Raw genomic sequence first — 23,502 nt, forward strand, 5'->3', positions numbered from 1 at the left:
TCGTGCGGGAAAATTCGTGTGCAGTCTAGAGCACATTCCAACCAACAGACACCACTCTGGACAAAAGATGGACGATCGGTCGGCGGAAATTCGTTGCGTGTGTACTAGGCTTAAGTTTGGTGAGTGTTTTGACACTCCACACACATTACGGATGAAATAACTTCACTTTTTGGATTGTGGACTATTCTATTTACCTGAACTGTAGATTTAATTTATTGTCAAAAGCACGTTTATTATTTAATTTACTATTCACTTTATATTGCGTGTCATACTTTGAATTAATACTAGCGCTGCACCCCTTTTTTAAATTATAGAGTCACTTGGAGGTTATACATTCACCTTTTTGGTGCCAGCTCCTGTTCAAATTTCCAGCGCTCACTTTGCATATGTTGTTTTGGACATCCTAACTGATGGCGGCCAATTCTTGCACAATCATAATCAATGCTTGGAGTTTGTCAGATTTTGTGGCGTTTTTTGTTCACCCGCCTCTTGAGGCTTGACCACAAATTCTCAATGGGATTAAGGTCTGGGAGTTTCCTGACCATGGACTCAAAATTTCCATGTTTTGTTCCCCAAGCCACTTAGTCATGACATTTTTGCGCCATCTGTGCCCTTTTCCCTTCACTTTCTGTCCCAAAACCAAAAAAGACACAAGAGGAAAACTCTGCAAATAAAGGAAATTTCTTGGGGACCCCCACGTCACCAGAAATAGTGTCCCCACTGGAATATTTCCTTATTTCTCAATTACTGTTCTGGGGACTAGGGCTGGGCGATATGGCTGAAAACTGTATCACGATATCAGTGTTTCATATCGGTCGATATCGATATATATTGATATTTTTTATTACCCATTTAAAATAAGGACCCTAGGGTGAGAATGCAGGGTGGCGGGCATGGTGCAGGAGAAAGCAGGGTGACTGGCATGGTGCAGGAGAATGCAGGGTGGCTGGCATGGTGCAGGAGAATGCAGGGTGGCTGGCATGGTGCAGGAGAATGCAGGGTGGCTGGCATGGTGCAGGAGAATGCAGGGTGGCTGGCATGGTGCAGGAGAATGCAGGGTGGCTGGCATGGTGCAGGAGAATGCAGGGTGGCTGGCATGGTGCAGGAGAATGCAGGGTGGCTGGCATGGTGCAGGAGAATGCAGGGTGGCTGGCATGGTGCAGGAGAATGCAGGGTGGCTGGCATGGTGCAGGAGAATGCAGGGTGACTGGCATGGTGCAGGAGAATGCAGGGTGGCTGGCATGGTGCAGGAGAATGCAGGGTGGCTGGCATGGTGCAGGAGAATGCAGGGTGGCTGGCATGGTGCAGGAGAATGCAGGGTGGCTGGCATGGTACAAGAGGATCCGGGGTTGTGGGCATACTACAGGAGATGCAGTGCTGTGGGCATGGTACAGGTAGACCATGCCCGCAGCACTGCATCCCTTGTAGTGTGCGCGCAGCCCTGCATAACGGCAGGTAGTGAAGCTGTTTCACTTACCTGTTCCAGAGGCGCCTTTGTTTTAAAAATGGCGCCGATACGTCATTGCGCACCCGCCGCCACCGCTCGTGTAATTTCGGCTATTCCCGGCCTCTCCCGAGCGGCGGCGGCGCGTGCGCAATGACGTGCTGGCGCCGGGCGGCGCCATTTTTAAAAGTTTAAACCCGTCGGAGCGGACTTTTCGATTTATCGTTCAAGTTTTCTTATTGCTATCGAGCACGGGACTATCGCGATACCTATCGGTATCGTTTTATCGCCCAGCCCTACTGGGGACAACCCAAAATTTAGGATTTTGTTTTACTTTTAATGATAATTGCAAACAGGACAAATAGAGAGGGGCAATCTCCCTAACGGTGACATGGACACCAATAAAAATGACAGGTGTTCTAATCCCTCTCCACTCTATCCAAAACTAAAAAAAAATTAATAAAAAAAAAAAACATTTGCGTTTAGTTGTACTTTAAAGTGATTTTTGTAAATTCTAATTTTTTTTTTTTTTATTAAAAATAACAAATATGTTATGCTTACCTGCTCTGTGCAGTTGGTTTTGCATAGAGTGGCCTGGATCCTCCTCCTCTCGGGTCCCTCTTCACTGCTCCTGGCCCCTCCCTCCTGTTGAGTGCCCCCACAGCAAGCAGCTTGCTATGGTGGCACCTGAGCTAAGGTGCAGCACTGTGTATTCATTCAGACACGGAGCCGCAGACTGGCCCCGGCCCCTCTCTCTCCTGATTGGCTCACTGAATTTGATTTTGACAGCAGTGGGAGCCAATGGCGCCGTGTTGCCGTCTCAGCCAATCAGGAAAGAGTTTCGGGCAGCCAAGACACTCCTGCAACATCACTGAATAGAGAGGGGGCTCAGGTAAGTATTAGGAGGTTGAGGGGGGGTTGCTGAACACAGAAAGCTTTTTATCTTAATACATAGACTGCATGAAGATAAAAAACCTTCTGACTTTACATCCACTTTAACCACTTAAGCCCCGGAAGATTTTACCCCCTTCCTGACCAGGGGGTATTTTGCGATTCGGCACTGCATGACTTTAACGGACAATTGCGCGGTCGTGCGACGCTGTACCTAAACGAATTTGACGTCCTTTTTTTCCCACAAACAGAGCTTTCTTTTGGTGGTATTTGATCACCTGTGCGATTTTTCTTTTTGCGCTATAAACAAAAAAAGAGCGTAAATTTTGCAAAAATAACAATATTTTTCACATTTTTTTATATGAAATTCCCCAAAAAAAAAAAAATTAAAAAATCAAGATTTTTTAACATTTTCGGCCAATTTGTTTTATGCTACATATGTTTGGTTTGCGCAAAGGTTATCGCGTTTACTAAGAAAGGGAAAGATTTTTGTCATTTTTGTTGTTTTTTTTTTTAACGCGTAATGGCGGCGATCTGCGATTTTTTTTGCGGGACTGCGACATTGCGGCGGACAGATCGGACCCTTGACTGACATTTTTGACACTTTTGGGGTTACCAGTGACATTACTGCAGTAATCAGTGCTATACATATGCACTGTTACTGCAAAATTACACTGGTAGTGAAGGGGTTAACTTTATTTGAGAGGGAGGGGCTGTGTGTGTCCCTAGGGGCATGATTCTAACTGTGATTGGCTGTCTGTTGAGCTGTAGAAACAGTGATCAACGGTTCTACATAGTAGAACCGTGTGATCACAGTTTCTACACAGAGGAGAATGACAGGTGGCTTGTTTACACTAGCTGCCTGACTTTCTCCCTCTGCAGCGGCGATCGCAGAGTGACCGGCGGACATCGGGTCCGCCGGTCACACGCGCGGGGGGGGGTCCGTGACCACGCGGAAGCGCGGCGCGCGCTCGCTCCCTAGACCCTCACAGGCTAGCGACGTAGACCTACGTCACTTTGCCTGTGAGGGGCTGACTGCCGACGTAGATAGGCGTGCGGCAGTCGGCAAGTGGTTAAGGCTTGACAGGTTATGTACATATTTACTCAGCTTTCATATTTCACCAGAAACTGGGTAATACTTTAGATTTGTGTGCTCTAAAATGAATGATAGTGTATTTTTTTACTGAAATGTAGTGCTTAAACTGCTGCGCTAACATGTCTGTTCAGGAGCTCAGTGATGCCCTGGTCCAGATCTGGGAGGAAAAACCCCAGGACACCATCCGTCGTCTCATTAGGAGCATGCCCTGATGTTGTCAGGCATGCATACAAGCACGTGGGGGCCATACAAACTACTGAGTACCATTTTGAGTTGCTGCAATTCAATTTCAGCAAAATGGACTAGCCTGCTGCATCATTTTTTTCACTTTGATTTTCGGGGTGTCTTTGAATTCAGCCCTCTGTAGGGTGATAATTTTTATTTCCATCAAACGATGTGGCATCCTTTCTTTCCTAACACATTACCCGGTCTATACCAGTATAGATTCTAACACATTACCCAGTCCATACCAGTATAGATCCTAACACATTACCCAGTCCATACCAGTATAGATCCTAACACATTACCTAGTCCATACCAGTATAGATATCGAGCATGAGATTTTTCCCCATTGAGATCTGATGTGTTCTCTAAGTGTTCCTTTCATTTTTTTGACCAGTGTATATTTTTGAAATAAAAGTACCTGAATGTGGCTTGGCATCAGCTTCCTCTGCGCCCCTATTCAACTCTCCTAACACCATTTTTGTCTCTATGAGTTTCTCCTGTCATTTTTTTATTTCCTTCCAGTTGTTCCACTTGCTCAAAGCAAACCCAAAACCAAAAATTAAATATATTGCAGCTTACCAATCATCAGATGTGGTGGCTGCATTTGTTTTCTTCTCTTTTTTTAGTTTTTTTTCCCCTCTCTGATCTGGCCAGTTATACACCTCCTGTATTAGATCGCCCCCCCCCATTCTGGATGAAGGAGAACAGGAGGCACAGCAGACAGCAGCATTGTCAGTCTGGGGGGGGGGGGGGGAGGGAGTGTTAGATATACTGGCAGATTTAGATAAGTTGAAGCCAAACTCCAGCTAATACATTATAATCAGTTACAACAGTTTTTTTTTCTTTTGAGAAAAAGGTTTTACATCAATAAATAAAAGCTGATCGTTGTAAGAACCCCTGTCAGTGGTGAATAGTTTGTCTCAACAGTCTGATTGCTACATCTGCAGGACAATGTGTTCTGTTGAAAAACAACAGACTTAGTGCCGGTTCACACAAGGGCGACCTGTGAGGCGACCTGGTCGCCTCACAGGTCGCCTCCCATAGGGAAGCTGCGGACCCGTTCTAATAGGAGCGACACAAGTCGCTCCGACTTAGAAAAAGGGTCCGGAGCTTCTTTGGGGCGACCAGGAGGCGACCGCCATAGACTTCAATGTTATGAAGTCCGTGGCGGCCGCTCCGAGGTCACGGCGCGCTGCTCGCACCGTGACCTCGGAGGTCGCCACCTAAAGTAGCGTCGCGGTAGTGTGAACCGGCGCTTAGAGCCCATTCACACAGGGGCGACACGACTTGCCGGGGCGACCTGTGAAGTCGCGGTGCACAGCGTGCACTGTGACCTCGGCGCGACATGCACGGACTTCATATAATTGAAGTCAATGCAAGTCGCCTCCAGGTTGCCCCAAAGTAGTACAGGACCCTTTTTCTAAGTCGGAACGACTTGTGTCGCTCCTATTAGAACGGGTCCTGTGCTAATCAATGGCAGGCGACCAACCGCGACTTGTCAGGCGACTGACAAGTCGCGCTAGTGTGAATGGGGTCTTAGAGCCCATTCACATTAGCGCGACTTGTCAGGCGACTTGTCATCTTGACAAGTCGCGGTCGGTCACGGTCCATCGAGTAGTACAGGACCCGTTCTAATAGGAGCGACACAAGTCGCTCCGACTTACAAAAAGGGTCCTGTACTACTTTGGGGCGACCTCGGAGCGACTTGCATAGACTTCCATTATGTGAAGTCCCTGCAAGTCGCGCCGAAGTCGCGGTGCAAGCGACTTCACAGGTCGCCCCCCGAAGTCGTGTCGCCTCAGTGTGAACCGGCTCTTACTGGCTGGATCACCAGGTGAGAAAATAAAGGGAAGAAAGCCTAAAAAAGAAAAACCAATGCAGCCATCACAAGTTAGAATTGGTAAGCTGCAATATAATAAATGTTTGCTTTTGGGTTTGATATTGCTTTAACAGACCATGCTGTCCATCAAGCAAAAGGGTTGGGGCAAACCATATAACATTGGGAGGGGTGATTACAATGGCCATTTTTTATTCACATGACCTAAACCTTTCATTCCAAAAGGAATACAAGTGCAGAAAGTTTGAGCTCACAGGGTTTTTGGCAGGATCATAGGGTGTTTTGTTTTGCAGCGATTGAAAAGAGATCAAAAAATGACTGACAATGGCAATGACATGCTGTATAGTAATACAATAATGAACAGTTAAAGTATAAAAAGCAAAACACTTATTTTTAGTTTTGGATAGAGTGGAGAGGGATTAGAACCCCTGTAAGTTTTTATTGCTCTCTGTGGTCCATTATGGAGATTCCCCCTCTCTTTTACCATTATCATTGAAAGTAAATCCCAAATTCTGGGCTGTCCCCAGAAAAGTAATAGGGGGGATATTCCAATTAAGACACTAGTTCTGGTGACCTGGGGTCCCTGAGTAATTCCCTTCATTTCAAAGCATTTCCTCTCACGTCCTGTTTGGCTATGGGACAGGAAGTGAAGGTAAATCTCCCCAATGGGACACAGATGGCGAAAAAAAATCTGACCGGGGTTCTAAGGCCTCTTTCACACGGAGCGGAGCGTACTTCGATCCGCTCCGACACTTTTTTTTTTTTTTTACGGACACGGACAACACTTGTGTCATCCGGTCCATATGTCCGCTTATCATCCCATCCGTTTGCGGATGATATACGGACATAATGTATGTCTATGGGGATTGCGGATGTCAGCGGATGACACCGCTGACATCCGATTTTGCGTCCTTTCCGTTTTTTTAAACGGAAGAAAAAATAGGGTTCTGTTCCGTTCCAAAAAACGGAACTGATCGGAAAGGACGCAAATCGGATGTCAGCGGATGGTCATCCGCTGACATCCGCAATCCCATTGACATGCATTATGACCGTATATCATCCGCAAACGGATGGGGTGATATACGGACATAAGGAGCGCCCGTGTGAAAGAGGCCTTACCCTTCTTTCCTCTATCCAAAATGGAAAAAAAAGTTTTGCCTATAGTTCTACTTTATTACTCTCCCTATGTGACCTGTACATGGCGGTTACCTTCGTACCTCATCTGGTAATGATTAGCCACCCTCTCCCGATGCTGAAAGTCACTTCCATCTGTGCCGGAGGCTCGAGGACCCGCTCGGGAAGCCATAATTCAGTCTAACTCCTACAAGACAGAAGTAAAGACAAAGAGAAGAGTAACGGGTTATTGTTATGTATTGAATGGCTGTGGTTGTATTATTGGACACAGGAATGCTTTAGAAGCTCAGCTGTATGTTTAAATGATGGCACGTGTTTCCTTCTTTAACCACTTCAGCTCCGGAAAGGTTTTACCCCCTTAATGACCAGGCCATTTTTTGCGATTCTGCACTGCGCTGCTTTAACTGATAATTGCGCGGTCGTGCGACGCTGTACCCAAATAGATTTGATGTCCTTTTTTTTCCCACAAAGAGAGCTTTCTTTTGGTGGTATTTGATCCCCTCTACTGTTTTTAGATTTTGCATTATAAAAAAAAAAAAAAAAAAACACTATTTTTTAAAGCAGGGATATGCAAACTGTGGCCCTCCAGATTTTGTAGACCTACAAGTCCCATGAGGCATAGCAAGACTCTGACAGCCACAAGCATGACACCCAGAGGCAGAGGCATGATGGGAATTGTATTTTTACAACAGCTGGAGGGCCACAGTTTGCATATCCCTGCTATAAAACATTCCCAATAAAGAAAATGTAAAAATCATATTTTTTTTTTTTATCAGTTTAGGCCAATTTCTATTCTGCCACATATTTTTGGTAAAAAAAAATCCCAAAAAGCGTATAATAATTGGTTTGCGCAAAAGTTATAGCGTTTACAAACTACGGGATAGATTTTTTTTTTTTTTGCAGACCTCAAGATTACACAGGCATTGCTTAAAGTGGTGTGACTTTCAGGTTGTACAAGTGTGAAAGGGGCCTAAGGGATCATTCGCACCAGATGTGCTGGGGTGGATTTGTGAGTGCATTCCCAACACATGGCAACCAAAAAAAAAAAAAAAAAAAAAATCATTCCCTATGCATGCAGTTCACTCCAGTGTAAACATTGCAGATCACCGTTCTGACAGGGAGGAAGACAGGGATCTTGTGTTTCTGCTAAGCAGGAACACCGATATCTGTCTTCCCCCAGTCAAACCCCCCACCTCCACACACAGTTAGCAAGCACTCCCAGGGAACACATTTAACCCTAATGTGTAAAAACCCCTTCCCTGCCAATGTCATTAGTACAGTGACCGTGCATATTTTTTTAGCACTGATCACTGTAATAATGTCACTGGTCCCCAAAAAAGTGTCAAAAGTGTCAGGTGTCCAATTTTTTCCATGGCAATGCTGCAGTCCTGCTGATTTTCCACCAATACTAGAAAAAAAATATATATATAAAAATATTTCGTTTGTAGACACTATAACCTTTGTGCAAACAAAAAAAAAAATTATATATTATTGTATACATATTGTAAGAATTCAACAAAAGACCTCGCGCTTATGGATAAATATATAAATCAAAGTGCATATATTGGTAAGCTGCTGCTAACAGAAAGGTGACTGTGCCTTTAGATAATGAAATCAAAAAATGGTCTAGCATTGTTATAATATTGTTTACAGTATTGCACACTTATTGCACAGTAGCACTTTATCAGTTTTAGCACATTTATATATGGATTTATATTTTTAGCAGCGCTGACATTTTTTGATTTCAGAATACATATTGGCCTACTAAATTGATGAAGACATTTTTTTACATTTTTTTTTTTTTTATTGGCTGTGTTTTATAGCAGAAAGTAAGAAATATTGTTTTTTTTTTTTTTTTCAAAATTGTCGCTGTTAAAAGCAAGCAAAAGGCCGCATCCTGCCCATAGTTTGGAGACCACTGATCTAAATTGATGAAGTAATTCGATTTTTTACATTTTTTTTTATTGGCTGTGTTTTATAGCAAAAAGTAAGAAATATTGTTTTGTTTTTTTTCCAAATTGTTGCTATTTCTTTGTTTATAGCGCAAAAGATAAAAACTGCAGCGGTGATCAAATACCACCAAAAGAAAGCTCTATTTGTGGAAAAAAAAAAGACATCAATTTTTATTGGGTACAGTGTTGCGTGACCTTCCGGGGTTGAAGTGGTTAAACACACGCAAATGTGCAAAAACATATTGCTCTGCAAGGCAAAAAAAAGAAATGCAAAGCATGTAAACCACACAACACATTACAAAAAACAAAGCACCGCAGCGCACGTGTGTTAAAGCCTGCATTGTGGTGTGAATGAGCCTACAAAGAATGTCGTGTCTGGGGGGAAAAAAAAGGGAGAAATGTTGCATTAAATGCAGGCGCATTGTGTCATGCAATAACATGCGTTGTGTTAGGGTGGACCAGTCATTTGAATGGGTTGCCCAACGCACCATGCATGCAGTATTTTTTAGCAGTGCATCACCGCACTGTAATCAACTGGCGAGGTGCGTTTGGGTGCCACATATACTAAATGCCACCAATGCATGGAATGCGCATTATCAGAAGGCAACACGGTGAAGGAGGTCTTCGATTGCAGGTGGTGACAAGTTCTCTTAAAATTGCTCCACCCAGCTTTCTTAGCACCATATGGCTCCCCTGTGCCTCATATACACTGCACTCTGCCCCCCCTCCCCCATATACACTGCACTCTGCCCCCCCTCCCCCATATACACTGCACTCTGCCCCCCTCCCCCATATACACTGCACTCTGCCCCCCTCCCCCATATACACTGCACTCTGCCCCCCTTCCCCATATACACTGCACTCTGCCCCCCTCCCCCATATACACTGCACTCTGCCCCCCTCCCCCATATACACTGCACTCTGCCCCCCTCCCCCATATACACTGCACTCTGCCCCCCTCCCTCATATACACTGCACTCTGCCCCCCTCCCTCATATACACTGCACTCTGCCCCCCTCCCCATATACACTGCATTCTGCCCCCCTCCCTCATATACACTGCACTTTGCCCCCCTCCCCATATACACTGCACTCTGCCCCCCTCCCCCATATACACTGCACTTTGCCCCCCTCCCCATATACACTGCACTTTGCCCCCCTCCCCATATACACTGCACTCTGCCCCCCTCCCCCATATACACTGCACTTTGCCCCCCTCCCCATATACACTGCACTCTGCCCCCCTCCCCCATATACAGTGCACTCTGCCCCCCTCCCCCATATACAGTGCACTCTGCCCCCCTCCCCCTTATACACTGCACTCTGCCCCCCTCCCCCATATACACTGCACTCTGCCCCCCTCCCCCATATACACTGCACTCTGCCCCCCTCCCCCATATACACTGCACTCTGCCCCCCTCCCCCATATACACTGCACTCTGCCCCCCTCCCCCATATACACTGCACTCTGCCCCCCTCCCTCATATACACTGCACTCTGCCCCCCTCCCCCATATACACTGCACTCTGCCCCCCTCCCCATATACACTGCACTCTGCCCCCCTCCCCCATATACAGTGCACTCTGCCCCCCTCCCCCATATACACTGCACTTTGCCCCCCTCCCCATATACACTGCACTCTGCCCCCCTCCCCCATATACACTGCACTCTGCCCCCCTCCCCCATATACACTGCACTCTGCCCCCCTCCCCCATATACACTGCACTCTGCCCCCCTCCCCCATATACACTGCACTCTGCCCCCCTCCCCCATATACACTGCACTTTGCCCCCCTCCCCATATACACTGCACTCTGCCCCCCTCCCCCATATACACTGCACTCTGCCCCCCTCCCCCATATACACTGCACTCTGCCCCCCTCCCTCATATACACTGCACTCTGCCCCCCTCCCCCATATACACTGCACTCTGCCCCCCTCCCCATATACACTGCACTCTGCCCCCCTCCCCCATATACAGTGCACTCTGCCCCCCTCCCCCATATACACTGCACTTTGCCCCCCTCCCCATATACACTGCACTCTGCCCCCCTCCCCCATATACACTGCACTCTGCCCCCCTCCCCCATATACAGTGCACTCTGCCCCCCTCCCCCATATACACTGCACTTTGCCCCCCTCCCCATATACACTGCACTCTGCCCCCCTCCCCCATATACACTGCACTCTGCCCCCCTCCCCCATATACACTGCACTCTGCCCCCCTCCCCCATATACACTGCACTCTGCCCCCCTCCCCCCATATACACTGCACTCTGCCCCCCTCCCCCATATACACTGCACTTTGCCCCCCTCCCCATATACACTGCACTCTGCCCCCCTCCCCCATATACACTGCACTCTGCCCCCCTCCCCCATATACAGTGCACTCTGCCCCCCCTCCCCATATACACTGCACTTTGCCCCCCTCCCCATATACACTGCACTTTGCCCCCCTCCCCCATATACACTGCACTCTGCCCCCTCCCCCATATACACTGCACTCTGCCCCCTCCCCCATATACACTGCACTCTGCCCCCCTCCCCCATATACACTATGATCTGCCTGCAGACAGGCTCCCTATACACAACTTGCACCATGCGACCTCTGCTGCCTCCTGCCTGTCGCACCACCGCTGTCACCCCCTATCCCGGCGCTGGACGCCCCCACACTCTCAGTTTCTACCACAGACTCACCTCCCAATTTCACAGCCGAATAATGGCTCACTCAGCGCTGCACCATGACCACTTCCGGCTTCTGGGCGGCGCCATCTTGCTCCTCCCGGAAGTGGTAGTCAGCAGCTGAGAAGGAAGTAGGGGGCGGGAGGGGCCCAGTGAGTGAAGTATTAAGCTGATGGGGAGTCTTAGGAAATGTGGTTGTGGCTGTATTATGCCATTAGGACATGCTGAGACTTGTGGTCCCTCAAGCAGCTTCAGTTACGTGCTTTGGGCCTTTCTGTAAGCAAGGAGAGATGAGGAGAGGATGTGTTGTTGCCCATAGCAACCTGACAGACTTCTGTGCTTTCATTTCCTGCACTATATGGGGGATAGTTTGTAGCTGACTCGTTGTTAGTGGCAACGTGACATGCTGATAACACAGATCAAACATGAGTGTATATATATATATATATATATATATATATATATATATATATATATATATATATATATATATATATATATATAAATGGATAGAATAGAAAAGGGTTAAAGCCCATGTCTGGAGGAGAATAAAAATCATCCCTAATGCTGGGTTTAGTCGTGTGTCTAAACTTGGCGCTCCTCTGAAAAGCGATCTGTTCCTGGATTGATTTTTTAGAAGAGATCTAAAATTTTTTCCGAGTAAGGGTCCTTTCACACGAACGATCCGATCAGATCCGCTTGTCAGTTTTTTAGGCGGATCGGATCCTCCATGCATCTCTATGGGGCAGCGGTGACATGTCCGCTGACACCCGCTGCTATCTGATTCCCATCCTGTCCGTGAAACCCGGACAGAGGGAAACCCTATTTTCCATCCGTCCAGGGGATCGGATCGGATGAGAGCGGACAGACGGTGCGCCCTCATCCGATTCCCCCATAGAGGACAGCGGGGCTCTGACACCTCCCTCTCCGCACACAGAGCGGAGACGGAGCTGTCACCTGCCTGCTCAGCGGGGATCGGCGGATCGATCCCCCCACTGAGCAGCACGGAGTCCGCCAACGGAGAGGGCCTAAGGCCCCTCTCACACATTCGTTCATGTTTTTTTGTCATCAGTTTTTTCAGTCAACATCAGTTTCACATCCGTTATTCATCCATTGTCATTCGTTTTTCATCCTTTGTCGTCCGTTTCCATCCATTGTCATCCGTTGTGATTCGTTTCTCGTCCGATCTGTTTTTTAACGGATAAAAAATAGGACTTTCATCTGTTAAAAAAATGCATGTTAACAGTAGCGGATGAAAAGGGATATCAATTAATGATCATCCATTTACATCAGTTTTTCCATACGAATGCATTGATGTCTGTTTTTCCTCTGTCAATGGCCCCTATGCAATGCAAGTGGTTGCGGCGCACTAAGGCCCCTTATGTAGGAAAGGGGCCTTAAGCCCCGTACACACGTATCTTGATTGTCGGCCGAACGATCGGCCGTCTTTTGTCCAGGGCTGTCGTGTCTGTTGAAAACTGCAAAAGACTGCACATGAATTTTGTCGGCCAACAACAGCCGACTGCAGAAGTGATGTCATGTGATGGTTTACTTTCCGTGTGTTTTTTCTTCTCTGAGCATGCCCAGTCTTGCTAATCGGCTGTTTGTCGGCCGAATTCTGTACTGACTGGTGAACAATCGGCCGTTCTGGTGACGGCCAACAAAAATTTTTAAGTCTGCACACCAGATTCTGTTTGGCCGAAAAGTCGGAGTCGGTTGTCGGAAGCATCATACTAACAAGCCGAAAATCGGCAGATCGGTCGTCGGACGAAAATTCCCGGCCGAATTTCGACGCGTGTGTACGAGGCTTTAGTGTCCCGCAATCACTTGCATTGCACACGAGTGTGGGGTGTTCACTTGAGTAGGTTGCGTTTGACAAGCTTTGCGCCTTGCAATCGCAATATGTTGGATAGCTTTTGCTGTGGCTGCAAAGCATTGACATGTCAACACCCCCATTCACTGCTGTTGCAGCTTAAAGCGGTAGTAAACCGCAGGTGATTAAAAAAAAAAAATCTCATGCAAGGCTATGTCATAATGTGCTAGTATGCACTGCATACTAGCACATTATGATAGACTTACCTTAGAACATAGCCTTCTAGCGCCGCAATGTCACTGCTGAGACGGCTGACATATTCCCCCTGGACTTCTTTCTGGGTTCGCTCCCTCCAGCTACATGAGTGACCAGGGGGGCGATGATATCACTCCCCTGCATGTGTGCGGGAGCTGCCATTTCCAGCACGAGCTCTGAAGGACCTTCAGAGCACATGCGCCAGTGATGTCATCGGCTGCATGCACTCTGAATATCTCCTAAACGGTGCAAGTTTAGGAGATAGTCACAGTACCTACAGGTAATCCTGATTATAGGCTTATCTGTAGGGACAAGTGGTAATATAGAGTTTACTACCACTTTAGGGGAGGGGGGGGGGCACTGAAAGGGTGGCTTAGGCCCCTTTCACACTAGTGCGACTTGTCCCGCAATTTTGGACCGCAAAATCGCATGAAAAGTGGTTTTCCATTATTTTCAATGAGCCCCAGTGCGTTTTGAAGTCGCACCGACTTCAAAGTAGTTCCTGCACTACTTTGCCACGATTTGATTGTATTTTGAGCCATAGCCATAGCTTTCAAAATCGCGGTAAAATCGCGTCACATAAGTGTGAAAGGGTGGCTTAGCCGCACATCTAACTTGAGAATAAGGCCTCATTTACACTATCTGTGCTCTCTGAAAAGTGACCCACTTTCAGATCAATCTTTAGGCTGGGTTTACACTAGTGTGAATTGGATGCAGGTCATCCAATTCGCATGACCAGAGAGTGTGCCCAGCTTTCAGTGGAGCCGGATCACACATGTCCAGGGCTGCTGCGGAGCAGATTGCACAGGGGTCCTATGCGTCTTTGGCTCAGTTTCAGGTCCAAATTCAGGCAAACGTCAGGGACAAGATTTTAGACCTACACAAGGCTAGAATGGGCTACAATAAAATAAAGAAAAATGCGGCACCAAAGCAAGAAATACCAATAAATATATAACACTCTAATGTGCAAATGATGTGATAATTCAATAAATAACAGAGTGTTGTAAAAAATGATTCGGCCAGTAGGTGGAGTGTCACAAAGGACAAAAGTGGATGTGCTGCAACACTGTGATAAGAATAATAACCAAGTGGTAAATAAATATATAAATAACTAAATTAAAGAGGAAGTAAATCCTCCTCTGCAAATTGTACCTATAGGTAAGTCTATGATAAGGCTTACCTATAGGTACTGTAAATATCTCCTAAACATGTACCGTTTAGGAGATACTTACCTTACATGCAGCCAGTGACATCACTGCCGCATGCTCTCTGAAGGAGCGGCCGCTGGTGCCGTTCCTTCAGAGCCCCGTGCCGTGACCGTCAGCTCGCGTGCGCGGGAGTGACGTCACCGCGGCTCCGGCCAATGGCCGGATGCCGCGATCCCGGAAGACGGGCGACTGAACATGTCGCCCGTCATAGAGGTAAGCGGGCGGCACGGCGGGGGCTCGTTCTAAGGTAAGTATTTCATAATGAGCTAGTATGCGATGCATACTAGCTCATTATGTGTTTCTCTTGCAGGTTGAAAAAAAAAATTGGGGGTTTACAACCTCTTTAATTAATTAATTACAAACTCCATATAACATAATCTGTGCAAAGTGACACAGTGAGGAAAGTGCACGTGCTCAAATAATCGTGACAATCAGAGTAATGGGTAACCTAGTGGTATTATAAAGAGGTCCAATATATAGTTATAATGATAAATTAATCTAAAAGTGAAATAATATGCAAAGTCCTTGTTCAATCTTCTGTGCAAATCAAGCAAACAAAAGTGCTGGTGCTCCAATCCCCATCCAAGTGACTCAAGGTGCTGGTTAAATGGATATATACTGTATACTAGCCGCTCACTTCAAAGTCTGGCTCACAAATTATAATGAGCCACAAACTCACTTTGTGCACTCTCGTCTCAGGTGCTAATAGGGCATGGACTGAACACCTCTCTTATTCCTTTTTAAAGAGCAGGGGATCTGCTGGGTAAAGAAACACAATCAGATTATCGAACGATCTGTCGTCCATTTTTTTTGGCATGCTAGTCTGATGTGGAAAGTGAAGAGGTTATTTTCATACGAATTTTCCCGTACGACAAAATTCTACTTCAGAAGTGATGTCATGTGTTGGATTGTTTTGTATGTGTTCTTTCATCTCTGAGCATGCCCAGTCTTGCTCTTAAGATTTTTTTTCCATTGAAATCTGTACTAATGAGACGAAAATCGGACGTTGTGTTGACGAACGACAAAAATTATATAGTCTGCACATCAGGATTTTTTCGGCCGAAAAGTTGGAGTCGGCTGTCGGAAGCACCATACTAACAATCCGAAAATCGGCAGATCGGTCGTCGGACGAATTTTCCCATCAGATTTTCTTATTGTGTGTACGGGCCTTAAAGCGGAGTTCCACCCTGGATTTTTTTTTTTTTTTTTTTAATACCCCCGGGACAGTCAGGGCTAGTACATTCCACAATGGCTAGCCTCTGATCTGTCCCAGGTTGCACTTACCTGTTAGGACAAATACTTACCTTGCAAACGTCTTGTCCAGCGCTGCCATCTCAGATGTGGGCAGCTTGAAGCCAGCGAGATCCTCTTCGGCGTCTTCTTCCGCCTTCTTTGGTCCCACGATGCTCTGCGCCGGCCCCGACGTCACTTCCGGGTCGCGCGCGTCATCCCTCTACAGCTTCTGGGTATGCCCAGAAGCTGTTTAGAAGGGGATGACGCGCGCGACCCGGAACTGACGTCGGGGCCGGTGCAGGCGCAATGATTCCTGGGAGCTATGACGTCCAGCTCCCAGGAATCATTGCAGAGCCAGGAAGTGACGACGGGCCGCGGCCGAGGAAGGAGGAAGAAGGAAGTAAGGTAAGTATTTTTTCTTCGCTACGAGGTAAGTAAAAAAAAAAAAAAATATGCGATTATCCATTTCTTTTTCAGGTGACCCGGAGCGAGAAGATGGAGGTAAGTATAAAAATAGGGTGGAACTCCACTTTAACACAGGATATGGCCAGACCAACTGTGTCCACTCATACAGCAATCAGATATGTTGGGGCATCAACTCCTCTTACTCCTCTCTCCCACGATAGGATGACACAATAGGAGGAAAGACACAGAATCTAGTGCTCTCTGTATACAACGTTTTATTTAACCACTTGCCGACCAGTCACTGGGACTGTACTGCGGCAAAGTGGCTTGATTCCGTCCAGCGACGTAGACCTACGTCGCTGGACTCCCCTCCCCCCTTGTGGGCGGCGCACGCGCGCCGCCGGAGGCTCGCTCCCGCTGTATTCAGTCACAGCGGGAGTCGGGCCAGGGGAGGAGCAGCGGCGATCGCCGCTGCTCTTCCCTGATCGTCGGGGAATCGAGTCTGGAGATCCGCCCGCTTGTGTAAACAAAGCTGGCGGATCTCCTAAGTGACAAACAGTGACAGATTGCAGGGTTCAGCATAGCTGAACCGGTGATCTGTCCCTGTGTGACTCAGTCACCTCCCCCCACACACGTTAGTAAGAACCAGGCATACATTAACCCCTCCCTCTCCAATAAAATTAACCCCTTCCCTGCCAGTGTCATTTTTACAGTAACAGTGCATAGTTATAGCACTGATTACTGTAGTAATGTCACTGGTACCCCCAAAAGTGTCAAAAATGTCAGTCAAGGGTCCGATCTGTCCGCCGCAATGTCGCAGTCCCGCAAAAAAAAAAAAAAAAATCGCAGAACGCCGCCATTACTCGTTAAAAAAAAAAAACACCAAAAATGACAAATCTTTCCCTTAGTTAGTAAACGCAATAACTTTTGCGCAAACCAATCAAAATACGCTTATTGTGATTTACCAAACATAGGTAGCAGAAAACAAATTGGCCAAAAATTTAAAAAAATTTTGATTTTTACATTTTTTCGGGGGGGGGGGGTTTTATATAAAAAAATGTGAAAAATATTGTTATTTTTTTCAAAATTTACGCTCTTTTTTTGTTTATAGCGCAAAAAGTAAAAATCACACAGGTGATCAAATACCACCAAAAGAAAGCTCTGTTTGTGGGGAAAGAAAGGACATTTGGGTACGGCGTCGCACGACTGCGCAATTGTCAGTTAAAGTCGCACAGTGCCGAATCGCAAAAAGTGGCCTGGACGTAAGACAGCAAAATCCTCCGGTGGTAAAGTGGTTAAGCACATAGAAATATATAATAGAACACTCACATTTAGGGGCACTATCCAGTAGAGGCAGGGATGTGTGTAGATGTCGGCGTGTGTACAGGCTCCTCCCCCATACGCGTTACGTCGATACTTCCGACTTCGTTAGGAGGGGGAATGGGCTACAAGACCATCGCTAAGCAGCTTGGTGAAACATAGAAACATAGAATGTGTCGGCAGATAAGAACCATTTGGCCCATCTAGTCTGCCCAATATATCTGAATCCTATGAATAGTCCCTGGCCCTATCTTATATGAAGGATAGCCTTATGCCTATCCCATGCATGCTTAAACTCCTTCACTGTATTTGCAGCTACCACTTCTGCAGGAAGGTTATTCCTTGCATCCACTACTCTCTCAGTAAAGTAATACTTCCTCATATTACTTTTAAACCTTTGCCCCTCGAATTTAAAACTGTGTCCTCTTGTGGTAGTTTTTCTTCTTTTAAATATGCTCTATTTTGTGACAACAGAAGAAACACAAAATAACTGTCAGTCTCCCTTGGTTTGGGGCTCCATGCAAAATCTCACTTCATGGAGTTTCAATGATCATGAGAATGGTAAAGAATCAGCCCAGAACTACACGGGAGAAACTTGTCAATGATCTCAAGGCAGCTGGGACCATAGTCACCAAGAAAACAGTTGGTAACACTACATCGTAAAGGACTGAAATCCTGCAGCTCCTGCAAGGTCCCCCTGCCCAAGAAAGCACATGTACAGGTCTGTCTGAAGTTTGCTAATGAACATCTGAATGATTCAGAGGAGAACTGGGTGAAAGTGTTGTGGTCAGATGAGACCAAAAATGAAAATTGGCATCAACTCAACTCGCCGTGTTTGGGGGAGGAGGAATGCTGCCTATGACCCCAAGAACACCATCCCTATTGCCAAACATGGAGGTGGAAACGTTATTCTTTGGGGGTATTTTTCTGGTAAGGGGACAGGACAACTTCACCACATCAAATGGATGATGGACGGGCCATGTACCATCAAATCTTGGCAAAAGCCAGGGCATTGAAAATGGATCGTGGATTGGTATTACAGCATGAAAATGACCCAAAACACACAGCCAAGGCCACAAAGTAGTGGCTCAAGAAGAAGCACATTAACGTCCGGGAGTGGCCTAGCCAGTCTCCAGACCTTAATCCCATAGAAAATATGTGGAGGGAGCTGAAGGTTTGAGTTACCAAACGTCAGCCTAGAAACCTTAATGACTTGGAGAGGATCTGCAAAGAGGAGTGGGACAAAATCCCTCCTGACTGAGATGTGTAATAAATTTGGTGGCCAACTACAAGAAACGTCTGACCTCTGTGATTGCCAACATGGGTTTTGCCACCAACTACTAAGTTATGTTTTGTGAAGGGAATCAAATACTTATTTCACTCATTAAAATGTAAATCAATGTATACATTTTTTGAAATGCGTTTTTCTGGATATTTTTGTTGTTATTCTGTCTCTCACTGTTCAAATAAACCGACCAATAAAATTCTAGACTGATCATTTCTTTGTCAGTGAGCAAACATACAAAATCAGCAGGGGATCAAATACTTTTTTCCCTCACTGTACTACACCTAGACGTTAAGACGTTATAACTTTTGCGGAAAACAATTAATATACGCTTATTGGGCTATTTTTTACCATAAATGTGAAGCATAATACATATTGGCCTAAATCAAAGGTCTCCAAACTTTCTAAACAAAGGTCCACTTTACTGTCCTTTAGGGTGGCCCAGACTGTGGCCAGTGGAAAAAGAAAATGTCCTGGCATCAGTGGAATTGAACAATGCACCATCGTTGGTATTAGGGGTGAAAACAGTGCCCCATCATTGGTGTCAGTGGGAGGAATAGTGCCCCATCATTGGTGTCAGTGGGAGGAATAGTGCCCCATCATTGGTGTCAGTGGGAGGAATAGTGCCCCATCATTGGTGTCAGTGGGACGAATAGTGCCCCATCATTGGTATCAATGGGAGGAATAGTGCCCCATCATTGGTGTCAGTGGGAGGAATAGTGCCCCATCATTGGTGTCAGTGGGAGGAATAGTGTCCCATCATTGGTATCAATGGGAGGAATAGTGCCCCATCATTGGTGTCAGTGGGAGGAATAGTGCCCCATCATTGGTGTCAGTGGGAGGAATAGTGCCCCATCATTGTTGTCAGTGGGTGGAATAGTGCCCCATCATTAGTGTCAGTGAGAGAAACAGTGTCCCATCATTGGTGTCAGTGGGATAAATAGTGCCCCATCACTGGTGTCAGTGAGAGAAACAGTGCCCCATCATTGGTATCAATGGGAGGAATAGTGCCCCATCATTGGTGTCAGTGGGATGAATAGTGCCCCGTCATTGGTGTCAGTGAGGGAAACAGTGCCCCATCATTGGTGTCAGTGCGAGGAATAGTGCCCCATCATTGGTGTCAGTGGGATGAATAGCGCCCCATCATTGGTGTCAGTGGGAGGAATAGCCCCCCATCATTGGTGTCAGTGGGAGGAATAGTGCCCCATCATTGGTGTCAGTGGGAGGAATAGTGCCCCATCATTGGTGTCAGTGGGAGGAATAGTGCCCCATCATTGGTGTCAGTGGGAGGAATAGTGCCCCATCATTGGTGTCAGTGGGAGGAATAGTGCCATATCATTGGTGTCAGTGGGAGGAATAGTGTCCCATCATTGGTGTCAGTGGGAGATATAGTGCCCCATCATTGGTGTCAGTGGGAGGAATAGAGCCCTATCATTGGTATCAGTGGGAGGAAAAGAGCCCTATCATTGGTGTCAGTGGGAGGAAAAGAGCCCTATCATTGGTGTCAGCGGGAGGAATAGTGCCCTATCATTGGTGTCAGTGAGAGGTATAGTGCCCCATCATTGGTGTCAGTGGGAGGTATAGTGTCTCATCATTGGTGTCAGTGGGAGGAAGAGTGCTCCATCATTGGTGTCAGTGGGAGATATAGTGCCCCATCATTGGTGTCAGTTGGAGGAGTAATGCCCCATCATTGGTGTCAGTGGGAGGAATAGTGCCCCATCATTGGTGTCAGTGGGAGGAATAGCGCCCCATCATTGGTGTCAGTGGGAGGAATAGTGCCCCATCATTGGTGTCAGTGGGAGGAATAGCGCCCCATCATTGGTGTCAGTGGGAGGAATAGTGCCCCATCATTGGTGTCAGTGGGAGATATTGTGCCCCATCATTGGTGTCAGTGGGAGGAGTAGTGCACCATCATTGGTGTCAGTGGCAGGAACTATGCGCCACTGTTGCTGACATAGGGGAATTAATGCCCCAAGGGCCGAATTAAAGCAAGCAAAAGGCCGCATCTGGCCCGTAGTTTGGAGACCACCGATCTAAATTGATGAGGAAATTCGATTTTTTACATTTTTTATTGGATATGTTTTATAGCAGAAAGTAAAAAATATTGTTTTTTTTTTTTTCAAAATTGTCGCTCTTTTTTTGTTTATGGCGCAAAAAATTAAAACCGCCGAGGTGATCAAATACCACCAAAAGAAAGCCCTATTTGTGGGAAAAAGGGGGCATAAATGTTATTTGGGTACAGTGTCGCATGATCGCGCAATTGTCAGTTAAAGTAACGCAGTGTCGTATCGCAAAAAATGGCCTGGTTATGAAGGGGGTAAAACCTTCCAGAGGTCAAGTGGTAATGGAAACTCGAACACGGCAAGCAGATGCATGTTTTTCAATGTAGGAAAACGCATAACAAATCTGGCAAAACCTGCAAGGCTCAACCCGGCAATAATCTCCATGAGCTACTTTCCTGTGTGAAGGGCAGCCTACTGAAATGAAAGGGCTGCCTTATGTGTGTAGTGTCAGAATGTGCACAAATGCAGCGCAATTGTGCGCATATTCTCAATACGCCTAGTTGTAAATAAGGTCTTAGGGCCTGTTCACACCAGAACATGGTGAGGGAAACCCGCATTCCCGTGCGCGTTTTCCACACTGCATTCAAAACGCACTGCATTTATGATAGGGCGGGTATCAGTGTTAAACTAACGACACCCCAAATGCAGGCCGCCACCGCAGTGCTTCTGCCTGCATCGGTTCGCATGCTACAATAGTGCAGTGCGATCCGGTTGCTGTGCATTTTTTAAAGTGGTGCTTTTGCTGCGGTCCGGCACATTTTCAGCCCATTCGAAGTCGCATTGCACCCAGATCGCATGTGAATCACATAGGAGCACACAACATGTTCATGTGCAATTCATAATGTGAACTGGCCCTTAGCCACAGTTTTATCACCCCCTGGCCGCCCATGCAGCCACCTGTTTTTACCACCCCCGGACCCCCATCTGCAAAAGCCCAAAAATATGAATGTATTTCAAAGGGCGGAGCTTTTACATAATTTTTTTTTTTTTTAAAGTTCATAATGCTGCATTGTTATGCACCAGAATGCATGTGAACACACCATGGATGCATGTGAATGCAAGTCAACAAAAAGAAAAAAATACATATATACATATATACATATATATATATATATATATATATATATATATATATATATATATATATATATATATATATATATATATATATTCTCGCATATGCGGTTGTATGGCTTTAACCTCTTGCCGACTGCCCACCGTAGTATTACTGCGGCAGGGCAGCTCGGCTGCGCAAAACCACATAGTACTAAGTGATTTCATGCACGAGGTTTTGGCGGTGCGCACGTTTAAACACAGCTGGAGGGGGACTGCGGGAGGAGAGGCGGCGATTACCGCTGCCCTCCCGCGATCGTCAGGGAAACTGACCGAAGACCCGCTTGCTTATGTAAACAAAGCAGGCGGGTCTTCTGTCAGACAGGCAGGGAGAGATCAGAAATTTCAGCTAAGCTGTCACCCCGATCTCTCTGTGCCTGTAACAGAACCCCCCCCCCCACACACACACACACACACACACACACACACACACACACACACACACACAGTGAGCAAGCACTTTAGGCATACAATTAACCCAGGGGTGGGTAACCTATGGTTCGGGGGCCGTATGCGGCCCCCGAAGTCATCTGGTCCGGCCCCCCATGCAGCTGAGTGTGTGTCTCTCAGCTGATCTGTCAGAATGGAGCCGATGCTTCCTGTATAGTTCCTGCTCCATTATGACAGTCTGAGTGAGTCACAGGCGGAGTGATATCAAATGCACTCCACCTGTGACCAATACAGAAAACATCGCCTCTTCCTCCAGCATGGCTCTGCTACACTTCTCCTAGCCAGCATTTCCCGCCAGCAGTACCAGCCAGAGCCAGCAGTACCAGCAGTACACACAGCAGTACCAGCCAGAACCAGCAGTACCCACAGCACAACCAGCCAGAGTCAGCAGTACATACAACAGTACCAGCCAGCAGTACCTACAGCACAGTACCAGCCAGCAGTACCCACAGCAATACCAGCCAGCAGTACATGCCAGCAGTACCAGCCTGAGCCAGCAGTACCCGCCTGAGCCAGCAGTACCAGCCAGCACTACCCACAGCACAGTACCAGCCATCAGTACCAGACTGAGCCAGCAGTACCAGCCAGCAGTACCTACAGCACAGTACCAGCCTGAGTCAGCAGTACCCACAGCAGTATCAGCCTGAGCCAGCAGTACCATCCAGCAGTACTCACAGCACAGTACAAGCCAGCAGTACCAGCCTGAGCCAGCAGTACCAGCCAGCTGTACCCACCAGCAGTACCAGCCAGCTGTACCCACCAGCAGTACCTGCCAGCAGTTCTTTTCAAAACTTACCAACACAAAAAAGTCCTCTGCGCTCCAGACTGACCAATGCAAACCTGGAAAACCTGTTGCTAGTAGCAACATCATCAATACCAGCTAACTTCACCCCAAAGAGAAGCAGTTGCAGCCATCACATTAGGGGTGAGATAATTAAATGTTTGACCAAATATAACAGGCTAATTTTTAAGGTGATAATTTTGTACGGCCCCCGAATGGTTTTATAAATACCCGAATGGCCCTTGGCAGAAAAAAGGTTCCCCACCCCTGATTTAACCCCTTTGATCACCCCCAGTGTTAACCCCTTCCCTGCCAGT

At 46.8% G+C, this 23,502-nt stretch overlaps 1 protein-coding gene across 1 annotated transcript in view; it reads right to left on the minus strand.

Moving 5' to 3' along the window:
- The window catches only part of JAGN1 (jagunal homolog 1), a 29,389-nt gene extending 18,017 nt beyond the window's left edge, over positions 1 to 11,372 (minus strand). Inside the window, exons 1-2 of the mRNA XM_082265513.1 lie at positions 11,275 to 11,372; positions 6,711 to 6,814 (exon numbers count right to left, since the gene is read on the minus strand). Of these exons, the coding sequence (XP_082121639.1) occupies positions 6,711 to 6,799 (89 nt within the window). The 5' untranslated portion in view covers positions 6,800 to 6,814; positions 11,275 to 11,372. The remainder of the gene's footprint in view (positions 1 to 6,710; positions 6,815 to 11,274) is intronic.
- Between the last annotated feature and the right edge of the window lie 12,130 nt (positions 11,373 to 23,502).

Source organism: Pelophylax lessonae (assembly GCF_965119305.1).
Source record: "Pelophylax lessonae genome assembly, chromosome: 8".
NCBI classification, from domain to species: Eukaryota; Metazoa; Chordata; class Amphibia; order Anura; family Ranidae; genus Pelophylax; species Pelophylax lessonae.